The 26,219-nt window shown below is 44.7% G+C and overlaps 1 protein-coding gene across 7 annotated transcripts in view; it reads right to left on the reverse strand.

The window, feature by feature from the left end:
• The window catches only part of LOC137384622 (cilia- and flagella-associated protein 54-like), a 712,374-nt gene that overhangs the window by 271,224 nt on the left and 414,931 nt on the right, over window positions 1–26,219 (reverse strand). For all 7 annotated transcript variants that reach the window (XM_068058759.1, XM_068058758.1, XM_068058757.1 and 4 more), the window contains 3 exons: window positions 15,525–15,575; window positions 13,177–13,363; window positions 7,685–7,833 (listed from right to left, as the gene is read on the reverse strand). In XM_068058759.1, the coding sequence (XP_067914860.1) occupies window positions 7,685–7,833; window positions 13,177–13,363; window positions 15,525–15,575 (387 nt within the window). The remainder of the gene's footprint in view (window positions 1–7,684; window positions 7,834–13,176; window positions 13,364–15,524; window positions 15,576–26,219) is intronic.

The following is a 26,219-nucleotide window of genomic DNA, read 5'->3' on the forward strand; positions in this document are numbered from 1 at the left end:
ACCCAGCCTAAACAAGAAGTAGGCCTGCTGCTGATTCTACACTTCAACCTGGTGCAGCAGAGAACTGAAAGTGACCACCACCTCCAATCTGAAGTTGTAACCACCAGAATTCTACAACATCTCAACAAGTCAAAACTACAAACAATACTGGCCTGCATCTTTAAAAGATACTGTCCTACCTAGAAGATTCAACAGGTTTACCAGAAACCACAAACACCTACCACACCTTGAACTCTTAACTTTTACCTTCTATTTTCTCTTGAGAGTGCAAGTGAAAGTGAATTCATGCTTGAGTGGTGTTACAAACATTTCGGGGAAGGATATTGTTCAATAAATAGTTAATCTTCTGTTTCAAACCTACAAGAAAACCTGTCACTATCTGTATATATGTATATTTGGCAAGCAAAACACTCAGGGTCTAATTCATCATTTTAAACAAAACACAATTGCGGTCAGTTGGGAGGTGATCAGTGCAAACCACCCACACCCCTTACCACCTGTCCAGAACAATCTTGATTTTCTTTTTAGGACAGTTTTTAAATTTGGCAGTCCTGAGTTGATGGCTAAATCTGCAGAGTATTTTGTGAAGACATAGCTGTGGATTACAAATTGAATTTCCAGTTTGTTGGCAGGAGTTACTCCAAAAATAAAATCCTTTGGTATGAGCATTTGGTTGAGTATGGATACCAGATTCCAATGTATAATATTCACAGCTCAACTATGGCATACTACAAAAAAACTCTACTGTCCAAAACACACTGCTAGCTGTCCATGCGCCAGATGCAACAACTTGTTGCACATAAAATCACAGCTTGTTGCACACTAACAGAAGTCCTTTTATGCCGTACATGTTTTTAAACAATGTTTTCCCATGTGTGTATATCACAACAAATGTCTGTTTTATTTGAAGGGTTTGATGCAAAACTTATTTTCCCTCCAAAGAGCGAATACAATTTGCTTAGAGGCTCTGAGAAACTATAGTAATTACACTTAACGTAGGTTTAAAAACTATGGGCTGAATTTTCTGGTCCTGCCCAGGATGGGATTGGAGGCAGACAGAGCCCAAAAATACTGGTGCTAGCCTGCATGCCACCTTCCTCATGCCATTTCCAGCCCCAGCCATGTTCACTAGGGCAGAGGGGAAGGTGGAATTGCGATCCCAGGCCGATCCCTGACTAAAGCCAATTAAGGTGGTTGAGTGACTCATTAAGAGCTGGTTAATGGTGGGGGGGGTGGGGGGGGGGGGGGGGGGGGTGGTGGGGGGGATGTGTTGAGATTTTTGCAGGAGCACACAGGTTGCACATGTTGTCTATGGCAGAACAGGTGATGGGAGGTGGATACACAGTGGGGAGCCAGTCATGGCCGACCCAGGGAATTACCTCAGCGCCATACAATGGTGAACGGCACAGAGAGGGACTTGGCCATTGACAAAAGGTGCCCTTGGCACTGTGCAGATGGCGGGCAGTAAAAAGTCGGACAGTTTAGGAGATCGTGAACCTCCTGGCATTTCAGGGGCACAAGAACAGGGGCCGAAGGTGCCAAGGCCAATTGGGCGGCCATGTGGCTATAAGGAAGGCAACAGTTGGCAATGGGGGCACAGTGGCGCAGTGGTTAGCACCGCAGCCTCAAAGCTCCAGCGATCCGGGTTCAATTCTGGGTACTGCCTGTGTGGAGTTTGCAAGTTCTCCCTGTGTCTGCGTGGGTTTCCTCCGGGTGCTCCGGTTTCCTCCCACATGCCAAAGACTTGCAGGTTGATAGGTAAATTGGCCATTAGAAATTGCCCCTAGTATAGGTAGGTGGTAGGGATAATATAGGGACAGGTGGGGATGTGGTAGGAATATGGAATTAGTGTAGGATTAGTATAAATGGGTGGTTGATGGTCGGCACAGACTCGGTGGGCCGAAGGGCCTGTTTCAGTGCTGTATCTCTAAACTAAACTAAACTAAAAACTCTCAAATTTTTGGCCCAATGGCAACGAGCAGCATCACCCTCTGCCAGAAGACCGGTGCCCTTGGCATCAAGAGGACTGGGGAGAGGAATGAGGGGTAGGAAGGACCCAGAGGTCATACCCTTAACATAGGATCTACATGCGAAGACAGAGTTACCTGGAGATGACTGAGAACCAGTGCCTCAGAAGACTAAGTCTCCCCAGGCAGGTAAGAACATAAGAAAAAGGAGCAGGAGTAGACCATACGGCTTATTCAATATGATCATGGCTGATCCTTGGCCTCAACTCCAATTTCCTGCTCCCCATATCCTCAATTCTTGAGAGACCAAAAATCTGTCTATCTCAGCCTTAAATATATTCAACAATGGAGCATCCAGAAACCTCCGGAGTACAGAATTCCTTCAGTGAAGAGAATTCTCCTCATCAGCCAGATTGGCTGACTGGCAGAAAATAGAGAGTATACATAAATGGGTCCTTTTTTGAGTGGCATGATGTGACGAGTGGAGTCCCACACGGGTCTGTGCTGGGGCCTACTCTTTTTACAGTTTATATCAATGACTTAGATGAGGGGAGCAATGGCATAGTAGATAAATTTGCAGATGACACAAAGATAGGTAGGAAAGTATGTTGTGAAGAGGACAGAAGGAGGTTGCAGACCGATATAGATAGGCTGAGTGAGTGGGCAAAAATCTGGCAGATAGAGTATAATGTGGGAAAATGTGAAGTTATTCTCTGTGGCAGGAAGAATAAAAAAGCAGAGTATTACTTAAATGGAAAACGACTGCAGAACTCAGGGGTACAGAGGGATCTGGGTGCTCTAGCACATGAGTCACAAAAATTAGTATGCAGGTACTGCAAGTAATAAAGAAGGCTAATGGAATGCTATCCTTTATTACGAGAGGAATTGAAAATAAAAGTATGGATGTTGTACTTCAGTTATACAGGGCATTGGTGAGACCACATCTCTCAAACTGTGTGCAGTTTTGGTCTCCTTATTTAAGGAAGGATGTAAATGCATTGGAGGCGGTTCAGAGGAGGTTTACTAGAATGACAACTTGAATGAGCGGGTTGTCTTATGAGGACAGACTGGGCTTGTTTTCATTGGAGTTTAGAAGAGTGAGGGAAGACTTGATTAAAGTTTATAAGATCCTGAATGGTCTTGACAAGGTGGATGTGGAGAGGATGTTTTCTCCTGTGGGTGAGTCCAGAACTAGGGGGCACTGTTTTAAAATTAGGGGTCACCCTTTTAAGACAGAGAGGAGGAGAAATTATTTCTCTCAGAGGGTTGTGTGACTTTGGAACTCTCTGCCTCAAAAGGTGGTGGAGGCGGGGTCATTGAATATTTTTAAGGCAGAGGTAGATAGATTCTTGTTAGGCAAGGGAATCAAAGATTATTGGGGGTAGATGGGAGTGTAGAATTCGAAAATCAAACGGATCAGCCATGATCTTATTGAATGGCGGAGCAGGCTCTAGGGGCTGAATGGCCTATTTCTGCTCCTAATTTGTATGTTCGTATGTATGTATCTCAGTCTTAAATGTTCGGCCCCTTATCCTGAGACTGTGCCCCCATGTTCTAGATTCCCCAGCCAGGAAAAATAACTTCTCAGTGTCTACCCTGTGAAGCCCCTTCAGAATCTTGTATGTTTTAATGAGATTACCTTTCATTCTTGTAAAGTCCAGAGAGTGCAGGGCCAATTTACTCAGCCTATCACCATAGGACAATTTTCTCATCCCTGGAACCAATCTAGTGAAACTTTGCTGTACTGCCTCCAATGTAAATATGGAGACCAAAATTACACACTCCAGGTGTGGTCTCACCAAAGACCTATACAATGTTGCAAGACTTCCTTATTGTTGTACTCCAATCCCCTTGCAATGAAGGCCAACATGCCATTTGCCTTCTGAATTACTTGCTGCACCTGCTTGTTAATTTTCAATGTTCCTGATATGAGTACACCCAAGTCACTCTGATCATCAACATTTACAAGTTTCACACCTATAAAAAATTTATTTTTCTATGCTTGCCACCAAAGTGAATAACCTCACACTTCCCCATATTATCCTCCATCTGCCACCTTGTTGCCCAGTCATTTAACCTGTCTATATATCTTTACAGCCTCTTTGTGTCTTCACAGCTTACATTCCCACCTAGCTTTGTATCATAAGCAAACTTAGATACATTATTCTCGGATCTTTGTCTAAGTCATTAATATAGATTGTAAATAGCTGAGGTCCCAGCAATAATCCTTGCAGCACTCCACCACTCAGCCTGCCAACTTGAAAATGCCCGGTTTATTTGTACTCTCTGCTTCCTGTCCGTTAACAAATCCTCTATCCATGCTAATATATTATTCCAGCACCACAAATCCTTATTTTGTGTAATAACCTTTTGTGTGGCACCTGATCAAATACCTTTTGGAAATCCAAGTACAACACATCTACTGGTTCTTCTTTATCTACCCTACTAGTTACATCCTAAAAAGCTCTAATAAATTTGTCAAACATGATTTCCCTTTTTTAAAACCATGTTGACTTTGTCCGATCATACTGGCATCTTCTCCAACCATCTCTGTGCCACAAGCGACACTGACAGGTCCAGGCTACACATTGTGGCATGCATCCTGTGGACATCAGTGCCCAGTTCCTACATGCACTACATGCTGCCACATAGTGTTCTCCTGTGACTCCTGAGGCCTGCATTTGTGCTCAGTTGAGCACAGCTGTATCTGTCCTCGCTCCTCCAATGGGAACTGCCCATAGATAGCTGCCTCTGCCACATCCTTCTGCACACTAGTACCATGCTCCTCACACAGTGCCACCCTATCTAAATGGGCACGAGGACCCACCAAGCTAAGAATATCTGTGCTGGTGATGCTGCACTTGTAAGGTGTGACTGCTTTTTTGATTCCTTGGTGGTCATTTGGGGCTGCAGAGGGGGAGGGAGAAGGTCTCATGAGGTCGACATCTGTACCTGTGGCAGAAACAAGAAGAGATCATGAGAGATAGCCTTGGAAAACAGAAGCCTCTGCAGTGCTGAGGCTTCCCAATGCAACTCAGTTGTCAGACTGAGCCCATTAATGAACCCATTAATAAGCACATTGCCCTCTGTAATTGCCATCTCCAACACGAGTTCCCATCTTGCCAGTGCTGACCTTCTTCTGGTCTGCAATCCTGGCTACTTCCATCACCTGCTCCTCGAGTACCGTGATGATCTGCAGATAGGGTGCCCCTCCACCTGTCAAGGCCCTCTCGCGGGCATTATGCGCTCATTTCTCCTGCAAAGCCAAAAGAGAGCATGAAATGGCACTGATGTTCTCCATAGCCAATGGCATCTACTCCAATTCATTGGAGGGTGCATGTTTCAGTGCTGGCGTATCCTAGCAGCACTATGGCTTAAAGCCATTCTGAGGGGTCAGTAAGTTCCATGGGCACACACCCCTCCCATGTTCAAGAGCAACATGTGCCCTGAGGCAGCTCAGCTGGTATGTCTGCTGGAGAGTGAATATCCAGAGGCCAGTCTTGAGAGTTGGTGGTAGCACTCAACTTGCCAGAGGTTATTAAAGCTTTTCCTGCACCTTCTCATGGCACCAATTCTGCCGCTTACAATGACAGCAATTTCTACCCAGGCCTGTTTGGTTGCTGTGGGTGGCCTCCTCCTGGCACCCTCTGGGAAAATCACCTCTCTTCTCTCCCTCACAGTCTCTAGCATGACATTGAGGTCAGCATCTGAAAAACGAGAACTGCCCTGCCCCAGGTTCCTGGCAGATCCTGAGACATCGTTAGGATCAGAAATCCAGCCCAAAGTTCTCTGTGAATCTTCACTGTGCACTTTCACCACTCAAACGGCAGCCACAGAATTGGCTGCAGTGGTGAGTTTAAATCGAGCCCACACTTGACTTGGCCGCTACTGCTCCCAACCCTGCACCGACTAATTGGCTGCCAAACCCTTCTCCAAATCAATTAAGGGGTCGCCCCCGTGAAACTCGGGTCTCATTTCTGTTTCCCCTCGGGTCTGGGTTGCGACTACAGTTTCCCACCCCAACATGAAAATTCAACCCCATAAATTTCCACTGACTTGTCCTGATGTGAAGCTATGTACTTGGGCGGAAGGAGAAGAGTTCAGATTAACTATTCAATGTAATATTTTAATTTATTTAATTTTCTTTTTCTTAACACACCAGCCCAAGAGCCATGCAACCTCTCACAAACAGCATTAGAAGTTCTGATTGCCAAATAAGCACAATAACAAGTCGTTAAATGCTCAAGAACTCACAGCTAACACATTTTAGAGTATGTTCCCACTCTAAAAATGTTTTTGCTTTTCTGGACTTTCATGGAGGAGCATCCAACACGAATAAAGGTATGTGTGCATGTCAGATGACACCACCACACGCAATTGGAACTGCGCATGTGCAAGAAGTTTGGATGATTTAGGCAAGCACAAACTAAGCATGATGCCACTCAGGTGAATGTAACTTGTAAAAGACCTGCCCAACAACAGTAAAGAAGGTATTTTCTTTTTACTAGTTTCTGCTAAATAAATAGCATGCACCATATCTATTGCATGAGTATAATTTTGTTTGCTCACACTTCACCCTTGCATTAATATTCCCATAAAATATGGGGTTGCAACTTTTTACCACTTGTCTTGTTAGGTTGTGACTTTTATACTAGAGGCCAAGCAAAGTCCAAAAAGAATGGTGTTCTATAGAAAATATCACTTCAACAGTAGTTGGTCTTATTAATATTAAACATTAAGCTTATATATTCAGGACTTTTCATTAGAATGCCCTCTGAACCTGAATATTGGTATAGCAGTTCCCACAGCTTGTCACTCTTTATTGCTATCTTTTGTTTCTGATCACTTTGGAATTCTGAGATAGAATTGAGGAAATGTAGCTGGTGTAACCATCTACAATGCTTAAAAAAACTCACTGATGCTCTGTTTAGTTTCTTGACACAATTTTGAGGTTTGGTGATCTGAACTGCACTTAAGATGCCCAATCTACCAGATCAGGTTGGATGGCACTAATGCAGCCTCAGAATGGGCCTCAGATGAGGACCAAGATGACTCGCAATAGCACCAGAAACAACCTGGTGGTTGCAGGCTCTTACAGCCACAGAAGAGAGGGCAGCAACAGAGAGCTGCAGCTCACAGGAGCTTCTGTACCTTTGAATCAGGCACCATGTATCAGTTCTATTCCTGTAATTAATTTGTAGCGAAGGCTGGCACTATTTTTAATCTGATAGTCGGTGCAGCTTTGGACCGAGACTGGGATTACCTGTCAGCAGTATTGAGCTGGGGTGAAATGGAAACAAGATCTGTCTCTCCTGCTCTAAATTGGCTTGGATTGGAAAGGTCTCTGGGCCTTGGAATGAGTGCGGGACGAACTACTTCTGCTGTCTGATTTTCATTAAATAAGGGAAGTAAGGGCATGAGACAATGGCGGGTAGGCTGTATAATAATAGTTACAAATTCTTACCACCAGCGTCTTAGGGCAACAAGAAGCAGGCGATAAATGTGGCTTTATTAGCATCACCTACACCCTGAGAACAGATTTTTTTTTAAGTCACTGCATGAGCTAAAAATTAAAGAAACTGGCCATCCGACAAAGATTGTAATTTCCTTGAATCTGTCAGCAATCTATCCATGCCTTTCACCATTTCATCTAGATACAAAACTGGCTAAACATGATTAGTCGAGTTTTTCTACCCTAGATTAGTTTGCATAATTACCTTCAACTGGGCCAATGTTAGCTTGTACTTTATGGAATGAAGGTCCAGAGCGTCTTTACGTGGTTGACATTCTATTACCTTACTTTGTACATGCTTGAATTCAGTGATAATTAGCGCATCTTCAGTATCCAGATCTATAACCCTTTCACCTGCAATAAGAGGCAGAAGCAGTTTACCCCTGACATGGTGCAGGAAATAAATCTTATAGGCATTATAAACATCAAACAAAATGTTACCCATTCTGGCTCACATGAAATACTGAATACCAAATGAGCTTTTATCAAGACAAATAGCATGTTGCTGAGTAAAAATAATAATTCATCACACATTTTTGTCAACTAAGCAGCACAGAATGCTTCATCTAATTGTCAACTTGGCAGTGGCAGTTAAGGGTGGCTGGATAACCCACAGATCTCACTAGTACTGTGAGCAGGTGTAAGGAGAGTGGTCAAATTCGGACAAAGCTTGTTTCTTGCCAGGTTCCTTCTTCCCAGCAATTTTACGTGAAAAGATGCATTCAGATGAAATGGACTGTCCATGTGTGATGGATCTCAAAAGGGGTAGAGGTTATTCATAGGTATTGTCCCATTTTCCCAATAAATTTTGAACACAATGTCATTGTTCCAATAAGTTTTACTTCATTTCTTTTCATTTTTTAATTGAATTTTTTTCTGAGGCAATTTTTATTTTGTTACGCGATAAGGTAATTGTATTTTAGATGCTTTCCCCAAGAAACAGCCAAATATTGTCATCAGAAAGTCAAATGCAAATGAAACACTTATTAAACTTCAGCAGAAGTGGAACAGATGAATATAAAAGAGGTAATATAAAAAAAACTTGCACTGGAGCTCAAGAAGTGAAACGGTGTTTAAAGGCATGCTAGAGTCAAGCCAAGATAAAATTAATAACAGATTTGATACATGGGGTAGATCTAAACTCAAAGCCTGGAATGAGTAGACAGAACAGTTGCCCCTTCATGCCAGTGGCAGGATTGGTCCATTACAAGGGAGGGTCTCATTACTGAACGGGTGTCCTGCTGCAGCTCACCAACTCTAAGCCCACACATAAGGAACATAGGATAGGAGGAGGCCATTCAGTCCAGCTCATCTGTCCCATCAATCCATTTGACTATGGCTGATCTGTATCTCAATTCCATCTACTTGCCTTAATCTTGTCACACATATTACTCTTGTCAAACAAAAATCTATAAAATTAAGTTTTGAAAATTTCAGTTCACCCCTAGTCTCAAGAGCTTTTTGGGGGAGAGAGGCCCAGATTTCCACTGCCCTTTGTGTGAAGAAGTGCTACCTGACATCACCTTTGAATAGGTTAGCTCTAATTGTAATTTTGTGTCACCTTATTCAGGACTCTCCCACCAGACAAAAATAGTTCCTCTATTTATCTATAGTGCTATTCTGGTGAATTGATACTGCACCCCCTCCAAAGTCAATATACCCTTCCTGAAGTGCGGTGCAAAGAACTAAATGCAATACTCCAGATGGGGTCTAACCAGAGCTTTGTATAACTGAAACATTACATCCATTCCTCTTGAGATGAAAGTCAAAATTCCACTATCTTTTAAAATTAGTTTTTGTACCTGTCTAGCTTTTTAAAATTCATTCACGGGATGTGGACAAAGCCAGCATTTATTGCTCATTCCTAATTGCCCTTGAGAAGGTGGTGGTGAGCTGCCTTCTTCAATGGTTGCAGTCCATGTGGTGAAAGTACATCCACAAAGCTGTTAGGGAGTTCCAGAATTTTGATTCATTGACAGTGAAGAAAGAGCACTATATTTCCAAGTGTGCATGGTGTGTGGCTTGGAGGGGAACTTGCAGGTAGTGGTGTCCCCAGGCACTTGCTGCCCTTGTTCTTCTAGGTGGTAGAGGTCATGGGTTTGGAAGGTGCAGTTGAAGGAGCCTTGGCGGGCTGCTGCAATGCATCTTGTAGATGGTACACAGTGCAGACATGGTGTGACGATGTTCATGCTTAAGATGGTAGATGGAGTGATCCACCACATTAGCTGCCACCTCAAAAAAATCAACGAGGTGCGTTGACGTGACTTACCTTTTTACAAATCCATGCTGGCTCTCTGATAGGTCATATTTGTCCAAATGTTCAGTCACTCTGTCCCTAGTAACTTCGCCACAACAGATGTTAGACAAATAAGCCTATAATTTCCTCGTTTATCTACCCTGCCCTTCTTAAATATGGCACGACATTAATTTCCCAAGCTATGAGGACAATTCCTAAATTAAGAGTGTTTTGGAAAATTATGACTAATATAGCATGAGTAATGCATCATCAGCTACTTCTTTTAATACCCTGGAGTGGAAACCATGAGGAGCTGGGAAACTGTATATTTTTAATCTCCTAATTTTTCCCATTACCATTCTTTTACTTATATTGAACCTAGTTAGCTCTTCCCCATGATTTAGTTTTACTTAGCTTCATATATATGGTGCGTTATCTTTATCTTCTACTATGAAGTACTAAGCAACTATTTAGCAAGTCTGCCATTTCCTGATTTTCAATTGCAATGTCAGGTAGGTCCAGGATGGGGAGCCAACCACAGCAGGGAGCTGACCTCAGTGGGGAGCCTGGAGGAACACTGCTACTTTTCCTGGGTGCTCAAAAACAATTATATGCTCATGTTACATTTTAGGGGCCTATTTGTTCTCACCGTGTGGTTCATAAGAGCCACCAATCAGAAGGCCCCTGTAAATAAGGCGGGATAGCAGTAAGTGGTGCACAGCAATTTTAACTACCATCTCTTTTCCACTGGGTATGTCGAGTAAAAAGCTGCTTTTAAATTTGATGGCACAGGATAAAAGATAGCATCCCAAAAAAGATCCACAGACACCAAATCTACAATGCCTGCCATCACCATCATTGATAGCTACAAGCCTTGGCACACTTACTTTTGGAGGACAACTGCCTCCATTGGCTCTGGGTCAGTGAACAACAGGTAGCAGAGCTTAGCCATCTGCTTCAAGGATACCTACTACACAGAGTTGGCTATGCCAGTGGGAGCCAACATCATCAACACCCTCAACTTTTATGGTTTTTAGCTCATTCCAGATAAATGCTGCAATATCAGCTACTCTGCTGTCCACACAGGTAACAAGTAACCAGTACACCTGATTTTGTGAGACAGGACAGATATGTGGGCGGCACAGTGGTTAGCACTGCAGCCTCACAGCTGCAGCGACCTGGGTTCGATCTGGGTACTGCCTGTGTGGAGTTTGCAAGTTCTCCCTGTGACCGCATGGGTTTTTGCCGGGTGCTCCAGTTTCCTCACACAGCCAAAGACTTGCAGGTTGATAGGCAAATTGGCCATTATAAATTGCCCCTAGTATAGGTAGGGGAATTGAGGGAAGGTGGGGATGTGGTAGGAATATGGGATTAGTGTAGGATTAGTATAAATGGGTGGTTGATGGTCGGCACAGACTCGGTGGGCCGAAGGGCCTGTTTCAGTGCTGTATCTCTAAACTAAATAAATAAATAAAAGCAGAATGGTGCTCATCCTGAAACAGGATAGCAGTCAACCTCAGAGAAGGAGCAGTCAGAGAATGCACCATCACATGATTCCCCTGCACCTTCCACCAGTGCAGACACTTTGGTTTACGCATGAATCAGGGTCACAAGCTGGTGAGAGCACCGCACACATGCCTGAGCAGCTGGCTGAGGCTGAGACAACCGAAGCCTCTGACAGTCAGAAGACTGTGGGTGGCCTGGCCCATACTGATCCCTAGGCTGATGACGAGCTTCTGCTGTCAACAGCACAGGGCATGCTGGAGTTGCAGAGAGAGGTAAGGGAACATCTGGTGGAGATGCCAGAGGCCATTCACAGCCATGAGTGGATGATGATGGAGTCCATCTATGCTATGAGTGCTGCTATGTCTCAGGCTCGTGAGCCTATAGCTTCCTCCATCGAGAGGTTGATGACCCTCATGGAGAATCAGATCCCACAGATGCACGTAAACCTGCACACCATCGCCTTGGCCATGAGTTCCATGCAACAGTGGCAAGGCAAGAGAAGGACAAGGTGCCTGGAGTCTTCTCCAGTTCCTCGGCCTTCTCTGGTCAGCAGGGATATTCAAGTGAGCCATTAAAGCTCCAGTAGCCGCATCACTTGAAGACAGTTCTGCACCTGTGGAGGAAACCCTCAGGCAACCGGGACCCTCCAGGTCTCCAGCAGCCAGAGGATGGCTGCCAAAGTCATTACAGGCTAAGGGGCAGCCTTCCTTCTGTCCAGCTGCCAGTCTAGGCTCAGCCCTCCTTTGTAATCACCTCCGATGTGCCAGAGCATGTGGGTGATCTGGGCACTAGGTATGGAACCCAAATAGAAAGGAGGCAACAGACTGAATGCTTTTAGGTGAATCTTTATTGCTTTCACTCTGAGAGGCCATTATGGTGGCTAGAAGCGGGTAACTATGAAACTGTCTCTTGCCTCCTTGGCCCATCGGTCAATGTGCCTGGCTTCTGGAGCAAGTGGTTCAACATCCTGTGCTGCATGGTCAGTTGAGGAGTGGCAATCAATCAGGCAAGGCCTCAGGAAAAAGCTCTTTAAAAGTGGAAAATTGAATGGTTTTGAATCTAATAATGCATAAAGTATTATTATCTATTTAAAAATGTTGCATTTAAAAGGTGGCAGAGTGGCGCAGTGGTTGGCACTGCAGCCTCACAGCTCCAGCGACCTGAGTTCAGTTCTGGGTACTACCTGTGCGGAGTTTGCAAGTTCTCCCTGCGACTGCAATTGGCCATTGTAAATTGCCCCTAGTGTAGGTCGGTGGTAGGAGAATTGGGGGAAGATGGGGATGTAGTAGGGAATATGGGATTAATGTAGGATTAGTATAAATGGGTGGTTGACGGTCAGCATGGACTTGGTGGGCTGAAGGGCCTGTTTCAGTGCTGCATCTCTCAATGACGGTGCGAATCAGTCACATCAGATCTTTTGAAAATGTCATCTAAAAGTGAGACCTCTGAGACTTTAAAGTGCTGCTTTTCAGGACATCACACCTCATTGTGGCATGTATCCACAAAGCAGACATTACCGTTGGCTGGAATGAAAACTTAGATTCGGCTGAGATGAAGTAAATAGAATGGGAAATAAAAACAAGAAATGCTGCAATCACTCAGCAGGTCTGGCAGCATCTGTGGAAAGAGAAGCAGAGTTAACGTTTCGGGTCAGTGACCCTTCATCGGAACCCTTCCGATGAAGGGTCACTGACCCGAAACATTAACTCTGCTTCTCTTTCCACAGATGCTGCCAGACCTACTGAGTGATTCCAGCATTTCTTGTTTTTATTTCAGATTTCCAGCATCCGCAGTATTTTGCTTTTATTAAATAGAATGGGAGGTGGTTTGTATGAAACATAATTATTGGAAAAGACCTGTTAGGCCAAATAACCTGTTTCTGTTCTGTAAATTATAACATTCTATGTAATAGTTAATAAGCATGTACCCAAAATATAATTACACAAATAAGTTACCTGCAGCTGGCTTTGTTATATTGACTTTTTCACAATCAAAGTTTTCCGATTCTGGAATCTGGTTTATAGTTTCAGCAAGTTTGATGACAAGGTATGTTCGGGCAAGTTCAAGTTTATTCACAAGGTAAGGACCATAAAGTGTATCTAAGGTTGGAGACAAAGTTGTCTTGAGTAGGTCCTCAATTGGCTGTGGATTAATAAATAAAATGATTTAGCATAACAGCAACATGGTAAACCCATGCATGATCCATCCCAGGCCAAGGCGTTTGGACTGCTTTTTCAGTATACATGTGGGACAAAGAAATAGAGGGATATAGGGACAGGGTGGGAAGAGGTAGAGTGAGAGGAGATTCAGATGTGGTGTAAACACTGGCATAGACCTGTTGAACCAAAAGGACTATGGGTGTTATGTAGCATGAGGATCAATACCTCCAAAGTGGCTATTCAGATTTTTGATGGATAGGAAATGGAAGGGAGGGAGCACCTCAAGAAAATTACAATCACCAGGGAAGTGGTACTGAAGAAATTGTTGGAGCTGTGGGCTGACAAGTTCCTGGGTCCTGATGGACTTCATCCTAGGGTGTTAAAAGAAATGGCTAGTGAAATAGTTGATGCGTTAGTTTTAATTTTCCAAAATTCTCTGGATTCGGGGACGGTTCCTTTAGAAAATAGTGAATGTAACTCCTTTATTCAAAAAGAGAGGGAGACAGAAAGCAGAAAACTACAGGCCAGTTAGCTTAACATCTGTCGCAGGGAAAATGTTAGAAGCTATTATTAAAGATGTTATAACAGGGCATTTAGAAAAATTCAAGGTAATCAGGCAGAGGCAACATGGTTTTGTGAAAGGGAAACCATGTTTAACCAATTTATTGGAGTTCTTTGAGGGAGTTACATGTGCTGTGGATAAAGGGGAACTGGTGGATGTATTGTACTTAGATTTCCAGAAGGCATCCGATAAGGTGCCAAATCAAAGGTTATTGCAGAAAATAAAAGCTCATGGTATAGGCATGGATAGAAGATTGGTTAGCTAACAGGAAATAGAGAGTCGGCATAAATGGGTCATTTTCTGGTTGGCAAGATGTCACGAGTGGTGTGCCACAGGGATCTGTGCTGGGGCCTCAACTTTTTACAATTTATATAAATGGGTTAGATGAAGGGACTGAAGATATGGTTGCTAAATTTGCTGATGACACAAAGTTAGGTAAGAAAGTAACTTGTGAAGAGGACATAAGGAGGCTACAAAGAGATATAGATAGGTTAAGTGAGTGGCAAAGATCTGGCAAATGGAGTATAATGTGGGAAAATGTGAAATTGTCCTCTTTGGCAGGAGGAATAAAAAAGAAGCATATTATCTAAATGGTGAGAGATTGCAGAGCTCTGAGATGCAGAGGGGTCTGGGTGTCCTAGTGCATGAATCGCAAAAGGTACAGCTGCTAAACAGGAATGTAAAAACCCAACTGGTTCACTGGAGAAGGGGACCTGCCTCCCCTACCTTGCTTGGCTGACATGTAAGTCATAAGGCCCTCAAATCAAGCTTCAAAGATGGCGACCTGCATGCGCGGGCCTTACTCCATGAGCCATTGTGATTTTAAACGCAGCTTCTCATTTACATGGTCGGGGCAGACTGCCCCGCCCCTCCCCAGACAGTGATGTGGAGGGGGCGGGCCATCTGTCCCCAACAACGATGGGGGGGGGGGGGGAGCTCACTGTGCAGGCGCCGATGCCATTTTTAAAGGGCTTCCAGCCCTTCAATTTAAGTAAAATACTTTCAAGCAATATGAGTGTAAAGAATTAAAGCTATCCCGACTCTCTCCCATCCCCCCAATGACCATCAAATTTATTACTTGTCCACTCCCCCCAAAAAACTTACCTTGGGCTCCTGACCTTCCCCCCACAAATTTCATAAACTATGAACTTTACCCCTTCCCACCATCCCCTAAACCAATTAAAAACGTGCTCCCCCCCACAGCCCTCAAAACATACCTGCCCACCCTTCCCCACCAATGTTCCGTCTCGGATTTCTGAATGGTGATCTGAAGGTACGGGAGTACTGGCTGCCGCCACCAATATGGCATTCGGATGGACGGCAGGAGCTGGTAAGTATTACTTTAAATACATTTACATATTTAAATTTTGATGCTGCCGCCGGCAATATGGGGCCGGGCCTTCCCGGCATCAAGATCCATGGCGGGCCTCTCCCAGAGGCATTTTCCAGGCCCCCCCACCACGACCCCCGACAGCGGTGTGGAGGGGAGTGGTGGCGGGGGGAGGGGAGGCGGTAAAATCCAGCCCGTGTCTAATGAAGAAAAAACAAATTCTACTTCAATAATATTGACTATATTTCTTACCAGCAAATTATTAGATATAAGTGTGCTTGAGTGATCAAACTTCATTTGAACCTATAAAGGAAAATAGTTAACATTTTCAATTGACTTTATATAGATCAATTTATCTAACAGAACTGTTCTCTTCCAATGTAAATATAAGAAAAAAAAGTGACAGGGAGGGTTTACACTAGTAATCACCAGAAGATATTTACTTCATGTCATTGTGGAGAAAGAAATAGAGAAAGAGCAAAAGAGTGAAAAAAGAAATTACATTTAGAAAGCAATTTATGACATTTCAAAATGCTTTACAACCAACGAAATACTGTTAACATGTTGTTAACACTGTTGCAATGTGGGCAAATGCAGCAGTCAAATTACACACTGGAAAGTCCCACAAATGGAAAATGAATGAATAAATAATCTTGACAGTGTAATATTTGCCAGGACTAAAGGAGCACTCTTCAAATCGTGTCATGGATCTATTACATTCAGCTGAACAGACAAACTTTGTTTAGTATCTCAACTGAAAATTCTCTGAAAATGCAGTATACCTTTAATACGACACTGAAGCCTAGATTATATGCTTAAATCTCCAGTGCGATTTCATCCCACAACTTTCAGACACAGAAGTAAAAGCCCTACCAACTAAGCCAAGCTGACACTCAGAGAGGCACAAAGTACAGGTAAGTGCTTTACTACAGGAGAGGACTCAGGGCTTAATTTAGTGAGCCCGTTTGAAGCAGGAATGGAGGCGTGGGGATGGCCAGAGAGTAGCAATTATACTCATCCGCCCGGAAAACCAATGCCGTAACATCAGTTCCAGATTTATTCAGTGGCAATAAAGCACATACGAACATACAAACACATGGATTAGGAGCAGAAGCAGGCCATTTGTCCCCTCGAGCCTGCTCCGCCATTCAATAAGATCATGGCTGATCTGTTTCTGTCTCGAATTCCACACTCCCATCTACCCCCATAACCTTTGATTCCCTTGCACTAAGGCGACGTCGCCAAACACGACGGGACTGTCACTTCAATTGCATGAACAGTTTTAATATATTTGCATGCAACTGACTGCAATTCAATGGAAGGCTTAGAATTAAGTGGATAACGGAGGCCCTCACATGCCTTCGGATCCCTGGCCATTGAAAGATGGCAGTACCAAGGCGAGGCTTCAGTGCCATGATGGGAGGCAGCCACATGGGCGGGCTTGGTCTCGGGTGCTCGGTACGGCTGGCCAAACAACTGGGAGAGAGGGTTGGCTATCAGCAAAGGGTGGGCACTGAGGGCCATCAGCGCATAAGTCGACAGTAGCAAAGGCAAAGATAACAGGGCAACTTTGTCACTGCAAGGACAATGCTCTTGAGAACACAAGAATACAAGAAATAGGAACAGGAGCAGATCATAAGACCCATCGAGCCTGCTCCGCCATTCAGTGCGATCATGGTTGATCTTAGGCTGCAACTCCATTTTCCCACCTGCTCGCATATCCCTTCATTCCATGAGAGACCAAAAATATGTTGATCCCAGCCTTCAAAGTATTCAACGATGGAACATCCACAAACTTCAGGGGTAGAGAATTTCAAAGATTCATAACATTTTGAGAGAAGCAACTTCTCCTCATCTCAGTACTAAATGATTGGTTCCTTTTCCTGAACCCCCGTGTTTTAGATTCTCCGATGGAGGGAGGGCCAGGAGGCAAGAAACAGTTTCATACTTACCCACTTCCAGCCACCATGCTTGTCTCTGAGTGAAAGCAAAACAAACTTACCTAAAAGCATTCAGTCTGTCACATCCTTCCTATTTTAGTTCAGTGCCTAGCACCCAGATCACCCATGCACTCTGGCACATCAGAGGCACTTACCAAAGAAGGGCTAAGCCAAGACTGGCAGCCCACAATGGGAGAAGGATGAAGTCAGCATTTCACAATTAAGGCATGAAGGAATCAGCATCTTTCAAATTCTTTGTTAACTTCAAAAGTGAATAAACTTCATAGCAGAAAAAACAAATGGCAAATTTCAAGCATCTCTGAAACTCCAAGTGTGTCTAGGTGTTTTTTTTTTCAAATACGTTTGAGTGCTTCTATACAGTCTGAGCCCAGCAATTGCAGCTGGACTGGAGGCAGGCTGCTGATCAGGCTGCCCCTTGCCCTGTGATGACTTCAACCTCTCGATGGAGGAAGCCATGTGCTCACATGCCTGAGGCCTGGCATGGGTGAACTCCTCCATTGTCCGCTCAAGGCTGCGCATGGCCACTGGCATCTCCACCAGATGTTCCCTTACCTCTCTCTGCAACACCAGCATGTCCTGTGCTGTCGATACCAGAGGCATGTCAACAGCCTGGGGCACAGCATGGGCTTGCCACCGACAATCCTCTGACTATCAGTGACCTCAGCACCAGCCAGCTGCTCGGGCGTGTGTGCGTGCTCTCACCAGCTTGTGACCCTGATTCAAGGTGAAAGCATCTGCTCTGGTGGAAAGTTCAGGAGAGTTATGTGATGGTGCATCCTCTGACTGCTCCTCCTCTGAGGTTGACTGATGTCCCCATTCTGATGGAGTCTCCTGCAACTGCCGAGCTGCATGAGAGAACACAAACATTTATGGGTTTCGGCCCATTTTGTCATGATATCCATGCATTATGTGAATCTCCAGAAGTGTGCTGGATGTCGATGGAAGACAATCCTCGCTCTCTTGCGCAGAGACTCCAGTCTCACTATCTGTAATTTAGCAGCTGCCCTGGATTCTCACTAATTCCAGTGCTTCATTCTCAGCTGCTGAGAGGCTGTATGTCAGCAATTCCTCTGCCAGTCTGCAAGGTCTCCTGTTATAATGGGCCTGCTTGTCAACAAAGAAAGAACAAAGAAAATTACAGCACAGGAACAGGCCCTTCGGCCCTACAATCTGCACCGATCCAGATCCTCTATTTAAACATGTCGCCTATTTTCTAAGGGTCTGTATCTCTTTGCTTCCTGCCCATTCATGTATCTGTCTAGATACATCTTAAAAGATGCTATCGTGCCCGCGTCTACCACCTCCGCTGGCAACGCGTTCCAGGCACCCACCGCCCTCTGCGTAAAGAACTTTCCACGCATATCCCCCTTAAACTTTTTCCCTCTCACTTTGAACTCGTGACCCCTAGTAATTGAATCCCCCACTCTGGGAAAAAGCTTCTTGCTATCCACCCTGTCTATACCTCTCATGATTTTGTACACCTCAATCTCCGTCTTTCTAATGAAAATAATCCTAATCTACTCAACCTCTCTTCATAGCTAGCGCCCTCCATACCAGGCAACATCCTGGTGAACCTCCTCTGCACCCTCTCCAAAGCATCTACATTCTTTTGGTAATGTGGCGACCAGAACTGCACGCAGTATTCCAAATGTGGCCGAACCAAAGTCTTATACAACTGTAACATGACCTGCCAACTCTTGTACTTAATACCCCGTCCGATGAAGGAAAGCATGCCGTATGCCTTCTTGACCACTCTATTGACCTGCGTTGCCACCTTCAGGGAACAATGGACCTGAACACCCAAATCTCTCTGTACATCAATTTTCCCCAGGACTTTTCCATTTACTGTATAGTTCATTCTTGAATTGGATCTTCCAAAATGCATCACCTCGCATTTGCCCTGATTGAACTCCATCTGCCATTTCTCTGCCCAACTCTCCAATCTATCTAGATTCTGCAGTATTCTCTGACAGTCCCCTTCACTATCTGCTACTCCACCAATCTTAATGTCATCTGCAAACTTGCTAATCAGACCACCTATACTTTCCTCCAAATCATTTATGTATATCACAAACAACAGTGGTCCCAGCACGGATCCCTGTGGAACACCACTGGTCACACATCTCCATTTTGAGAAACTCCCTTCCACTGCTACTGTCTGTCTCCTGTTGCCCAGCCAGTTCTTTATCCATCTAGCTAGTACACCCTGGACCCCATGCGACTTCATTTTCTCCATCAACCTACCATGGGGAACCTTATCAAACGCCTTACTGAAGTCCATGTATATGACATCTACAGCCCTTCCCTCATCAATCAACTTTGTCACTTCCTCAAAGAATTCTATTAAGTTGGTAAGACATGACCTTCCCTACACAAAACCATGTTGCCTATCACTGATAAGCCCATTTTCTTCCAAATGGGAATAGATCCTATCCCTCAGTATCTTCTCCAGCAGCTTCCCTACCACTGACGTCAGGTTCACCGGTCTATAATTACCTGGATTTTCCCTGCTACCCTTCTTAAACAAGGGGACAACATTAGCAATTCTCCAGTCTTCCGGGACCTCACCCGTGTTTAAGGATGCTGCAAAGATATCTGTTAAGGCCCCAGCTATTTCCTCTCTTGCTTCCCTCAGTAACCTGGGATAGATCCCATCCGGACCTGGGGACTTGTCCACCTTAATGCCTTTTAGAATACCCAACATTTCCTCCCTCCTTATGCCGACTTGACCTAGAGTAATCAAACAAGTGGAAAAAGGAGGTAGTCATAGAAAGAAGCACTGAGGGTAGCTAGGGCACAAAATGTACTCTGGGTGGGGGATTTCAATGTCCATCACCAGGAGTGGCTCGATAGCACTACTGCTGTCTGTGCCCTAAAGGACATAGCTGCTAGACTGGGTCTGCGGCAGGTGGTGAGGGAACTAACAAGAGAGAAAAACCTACTTGACCTCGTCCTCACCAATCTACCTGTCGCAGGTGCATCTGTCCCTGACAGTACTGGTAGGAGACAAAGTCCCGTTTTCACATTGAGGGGACCCACGATCGTGTTGTGTGGCACTACCACCATGCTAAATGAGATAGATTTCGAACAGATCTAGCAAGTCAAAACTGGGCATCCATGAGGCGCTGTGAGCCATCAGCAGCAGCAGAATTGTATTCAACCACAATTTGTAACCTCATGGCCCAGCATATCCCCTACTCTCCCAACACCATCAAGCTGGGGGACCAACCCTGGTTCAACGAAGAGTGCAGGAGGGCATTCCAGGAGCAGCATCAGGCATACCTAAAAATGAAATGTCAGCCTGGTGAAGCTACAACACAGGACTATGTGCGTGCCAAACAGCGGAAGCAGCATGCAATAGACAGGGCTATGCAATCCCATAACCAACGGATCAGATCTAAGCTTTGCAGTACTGCCCCATCTAGTCATGAACAACTGACAGGAGGAAGAGGCTCCACAAATATTCCCATCCTCTAGGATGGGGAGCCCAGCACATCAGTGCAAGAGACAAGGCTGAAGCATTTGCATCTATCATCAGCCAGAAATGCCGAGTGGATGATCCAACTCGGCCTCCTCCTGAGGTCCCATGCATCACAGAGTGATACAGCACTGAAACAGGCCCTTTGTCCCACTGAGTCTGTGCTGACCATCAACCACCCATATATACTAATCCTACATTAATCCCATGTCCCCTACCACATCCCCACCTTCCCTCAATTCTCCTACCACCTACCTACACAAGGGGCAATTTACAATGGCCAATTTACCTATCAACCTGCAAGTCTTTGGCTGTGGGAGGAAATCGGAGCACCCGGCGGAAACACACGCGGTCACAGGGAGAACTTGCAAACTCTGCACAGGCAGTACCCAGAACCGAACCCGGATGCTGGAGCTGTGAGGCTGTGGTGCTAACCACAGATGTCAGTCTTCAGCCAATCTGATTCACTCCGCGTGATATCAAGAAAAGGTTGAAGGCACCAGATACTGCAAAGGCCCTGACAACATTCCAGCAATAGTACTGAAGATTTGTGCTCTAAAACTAGCCATGCCCCGCGCCAAGCTGTTCCAGTACAGCTACAACACTGGCATCCACTCGGCAATGTGGAAAATTGCCCAGAAATGTCCTGTCCATAAAAAGCACAACAAATCCAACCTGGCCAATTACCGCCCTATCAGTCGACTCCCAATCATCAGCAAAGTGATATCAAGAGGCATTTGCTCAGCAATAACCTGCTCACTGACGCTCAGTTTGGGTTCCACCAGGGCCACTCAGCCACTGACCTCGTTTCAGCCTTGGTCCAAACATGGAGAAAAGAGTTGAACTCAAGAGGTGAGGTGAGAGTGATTGCCCTTGACATCAAGGCAGAATTTGACTGAGTGCGGCATCAAGGAGCCCTAGCAAAATTGGAGTCAATGGGAATCGGGGAGAAACTCGCCGCTGATTGGAGTCATACATAGAACAAAGGAAGATGGTTGTGGTTGTTGGAGGTTAATCATCTCAGTCCCAGGACATCACTGCAGGAGTTCCTCAGGGTAGTGTCCTAGGCCCAACCATCTTCAGCTGCTTCATCAATGACCTTCCCTCCATCATAAGGTCAGAAGTGGGGATGTTTGCTGATGATTGCACATAGTTCAGCACCATTCGCGACTTCTACTAAAGCAGCCCATGTCCATATGCAGCAAGAACTGGACAACATCCAGGCTTGGGCTGATAAGTGACAAGTGACATTCAGGCCAGAAAACTGCCAGGCAATGATCATCTCCAGCATGAGAGAACCGAACCATCTCCCCTTGACATTCAATGGCATTACTATCGCTGAATCCCCCATTATCGACATTCTGGGAGTTACCATTGACCAGAAACTGAACTAGACCAGCCACATAAATGATGTGGCTACTACAGCAGGTCAGAGGATGGGAATTTTGCAGTGAGTAACTCACCTCCTGTCTCGCCAATGCCTGTCCGCCATCTACATGGCACAAATCAGGAGTGTGGTGGAATGCTCTCCACTTGCCTGGAAGGGTGCAGCTCCAACAACACTCAAGAAGCTCAACACCATCCAGGACAAAGCAGCCCGTTTGAGTGGCACCCCCATCTACAACCTTCAACATTCACTCCCACCACCACAAACGCACAGTTGCAGCAGTGTGTAAGATCTAGAAGAACAAGAGCAGCAGATTCATGGGAACACTACCACCTGCAAGTTCCCCTCCAAGCTGCACACCATCCTGACTTGGAACGAGATCACCGTTCCTTCGCTGTCAAGATCCTGGAATCCCTTCCTAACAGCACTGATGGTGTACCCTAAGGACTGCAGCGGTTCAAGAAGGCAGCTCACCACCACCTTCTCAAGGGCAATTAGGGATGGGCAATAAATGCTGGCCTAGCCAGCAGCGCCCATATCCCCCGAACGAATAAAAAAAACCTACAAGCACATCCATTTTCTGGTGCCTCGCTCCTTGGGCGCATGAGCCTTTATCTATGTCAAACGGACTTCCAGTGCAGCTTTACGAAACCTTTGGGCATTGACCAACACAGACACTCCTGATGTTGATCTTCCGCTGTCCCTGGTATTGTAACTTGAGCTCCAGCTCTCTTTTTCTCTCTCTTCCCCTCACCCCACCGCCACAACTCTTTTATTTAAAACACCTTTGAAGTGCTGTAGTTAGACCATATTTTCCTCCTTCCCAGCAGCAGAGAACCAGTCAGGAGTAGAATTCATGCTTTAAACCCACCCTGAACTGAGAAAAGTCTGGTTAGGTGCCAGTGGTATGACAGGAGTAGGTGGAAATCAAGCTCCACCGTTTCCCTAACCAGGGCCAGCTCAGTCATAGGTTTTCTCTAATGACCTTCTTTAACCAGGAATTCCCCAGCTATACAACTATTTAGGGAATACACTGATCTTCTGCCAAAGTTACAGCAGCCGATTGGAAGAATTCGGAGGAAATTCCCAGAGCTTATCAAAATTCTACTTTATTCTGAACACACCTGTTAAATCTTAACATTCTTTGTTCTAATGAAAACTGCCACAGTTTCTCTAATGTGTCTTCATTAACTAAAACTTTTATGAAAGGGAAATCATGTTTGACAAATTTATTAGAGTTCTTTGAGGATGTAGCAAGCAGGGTGGTTAAAGGGGAACCATTAGATGTAGTGTATTTGGATTTCCAAAAGCATTTGATAAGGTGCCACATAAAAGGTTACTACATAAGATAAGAACTCATCATGTTGGGGGGAATATAGTAGGATGGATAGATGATTGGCTAACTAACAGGAAACAGAGAGTTGGGATAAATGGTTAGCAAACTGTAATTAGTGGAGTGCCACAGGGTTAGTGCTGGGGCCTCAACTATTTATGATCTATATTAATGACTTGGATGAAGGGACCGAGTGTATTATAGCCAGATTTGCAGATGATACAAAGATAAGTAGGAAAGCAAGTTGTGAGGAGGACACAAGTGTCTGTAAAGAGATATAGATAGCTGGAAACAGAGACATTTTGTCAAAGCTTTTCGTCTTGCACTCATCAGGACAATTTGCAAGAACATCAATGTAAGGGAAGACAACAATTTTATACTGTGTGAAAACAGAGTGCTCATTGGTAGGCAAGTGGACTCTGATTGGTAGAGGCATTGCCATGGAGAATGCACCAGTTTATGGTGACTGACAGTTAACTGCCAAGCTTTGTTTGAAATTTAAACCAGGGTGCTTGACTCGGATTGGTCAAGGCATTGCCTTGAGGAATGAAGCAGTGAATGGTTGTCATTTATTTTGTTTAGCTGAAACAGACACAATGTGTGTACATGTTCTTTCTGTCTGCAAAGCACAGGGCCCTGTGTATTAATATATGGAGCTTCCAGTGCACGCAAATACGCCACACTGCGAGTCCGACTGACAATCTTAAATTGGTTGTCAGCATAATTCTTAGCACACTGAGGATTATTTAGCAGATGCCTTCCAATCGCGGAATCACATCTAATGTTGGACACCGTGTTTTGAGCTTTGCAAACACGGGCTGGTTGGATACGGCCTGTACCTTGCCCATTGCGAACAGCGGAAGGGATATGTTGTTTGATACGATCCGCCAGTCTTTGGGACATACGGCCTATATATATAGCATCACACTGGCATTGAAATTCATATCTAACATTACTAATTTGTGTAATGGGCAGGACATCTTTTTGGCTTGATGACAGCATCCTGTTAGTGGTGAACACCACATATGTTGCGACTGCATAGCAGTAGCGTGAAACAGCTAGCTTCACCTGTTGTTCAAATTTTTGGGATATGTTACCCTTCCAGGGTAATCGGAGGTAGACTGGGCACTTTCACACAAATGAGTAATGTGATAGATAAATTTCAATGCCATTGTGATGCTAGGTATATAGGCTGTACGTCCCAAAGATTGGTGGATCGTATCAAACAACATGTCCCTTCCGCTGTTTACAACGGGCAAGGTACAGGCCGTACCCAACTAGCTCATGCTTGCAAAACTCAAAACACAGTGTCCAAAATTGGATGTGATTCTGCGATTGGACAACATTTGCTAAATAATCTTCAGTGTACTAAACATTACGCTGACAACTAATTTAAGATTGTCAGCAGGGCTCGTGGCACTTTTGTGCATACGGGAAGCTACATATATTAATACATAGGGCCCTGTTCTTTGCAGACAGAAAGAAAATGTACATACATTGCATCTGTTGCAGCTGAACAAAATAAGTGACAGCCATTTGCTGCTTCATTCCACAGGGCAATGCCTTGACCAGAGTCAAGTTGCCTGGTTTCAATTTCAACCAAACTGTCAGTCACCATAAACTGGTGCATTCTCCATGGCAACGCTTCTACCAATCAGAGTCCACTTGCCAACCAATCAGCACTCTCTTCCCATACAGTATAAATATGTTATTTTCCCTTACATTGGTATTCCTGCGAATTGTCCTGATGAGTGCAAGACGAAAAGCTTCGACAAAATGTCTCTACTTTCAGCAATACTCAAGTTCTGTACTGCCAAACGACTACAGATAGGTTAAGTGAGTGGGCAAAAATTTGGCAGATGGAGTATAATATGGGAAAATGTGGGGTTGTCCACTTTAACAGGAATAGAAAAGCAGAATATTATTTATATGGAGAGAGACTGCAGAATGCTGCGGTACAGAGGGATCTGGGTGTCCTTGTACATGAATCACAAAAAGTTAGCATGCAGGTACAGCAAATAATTAAGAAGGCAAATGGAATGTTGGCATTTATTGCAAGGGGGATGGAGTATAAAAGTAAGAAAGTTTTGCTACAATTATACAGGGCACTGGTGAGACCACACCTCAAGTACTGCATGCAGTTTTGGTGTGTCCTTACTTAAGAAGGGATATACTTGCATTGGAAGCATTTCAGAGAAGGTTCATTAGGCTTATTCCTGGAATGAAGGGATTGTCTTATGAGGAAAGGTTGAACAGGTTGGGCCTGTACACATTGGAGTTTAGAAGAGTGAGAGGTAATCTTATTGAAACATTAAAGATTCTGAGTGGGCTTGACAGGGTAGATGCTGAGAGGATGTTTCCCCTCGTGGGGGTATCTAGAACAAGGTAGCACAGTTTCAAAATAAGGAGTCTTCCATTTAAAATGGAGGTGGGGAATTTCTTCTCTCAGATGGTAGTTAATCTTTGGAATTCTCTTCCCCAGAGAACAATGGAGGCTGGGTCATTGAAAATATTCAAGATTGAGTTAGACAGATTTTTGATCTACAAGGGAGTCAAGCATTATGATTGGAGGGGGGGGGGGTGCAGGGGACAGGCAGGAAAGTGGAGTTGAGGCCACAATCAGATCAGCCATGATCTTATTAAATGGTGAAGCAGCCTCGACGGACCGATTGTCCTACTCCTGCTCCTAATTTCTTATGTTCTTATGTAACTTAGGTTCCTAGCACCATAGAGAATCATTTGTGCACCCTCGCCATGGCCTTTATATCCTTCCTAAAGTACAGTGCCC

This window comes from Heterodontus francisci, chromosome 27 (assembly GCF_036365525.1).
Source record: "Heterodontus francisci isolate sHetFra1 chromosome 27, sHetFra1.hap1, whole genome shotgun sequence".
Lineage (NCBI taxonomy): Eukaryota > Metazoa > Chordata > Chondrichthyes > Heterodontiformes > Heterodontidae > Heterodontus > Heterodontus francisci.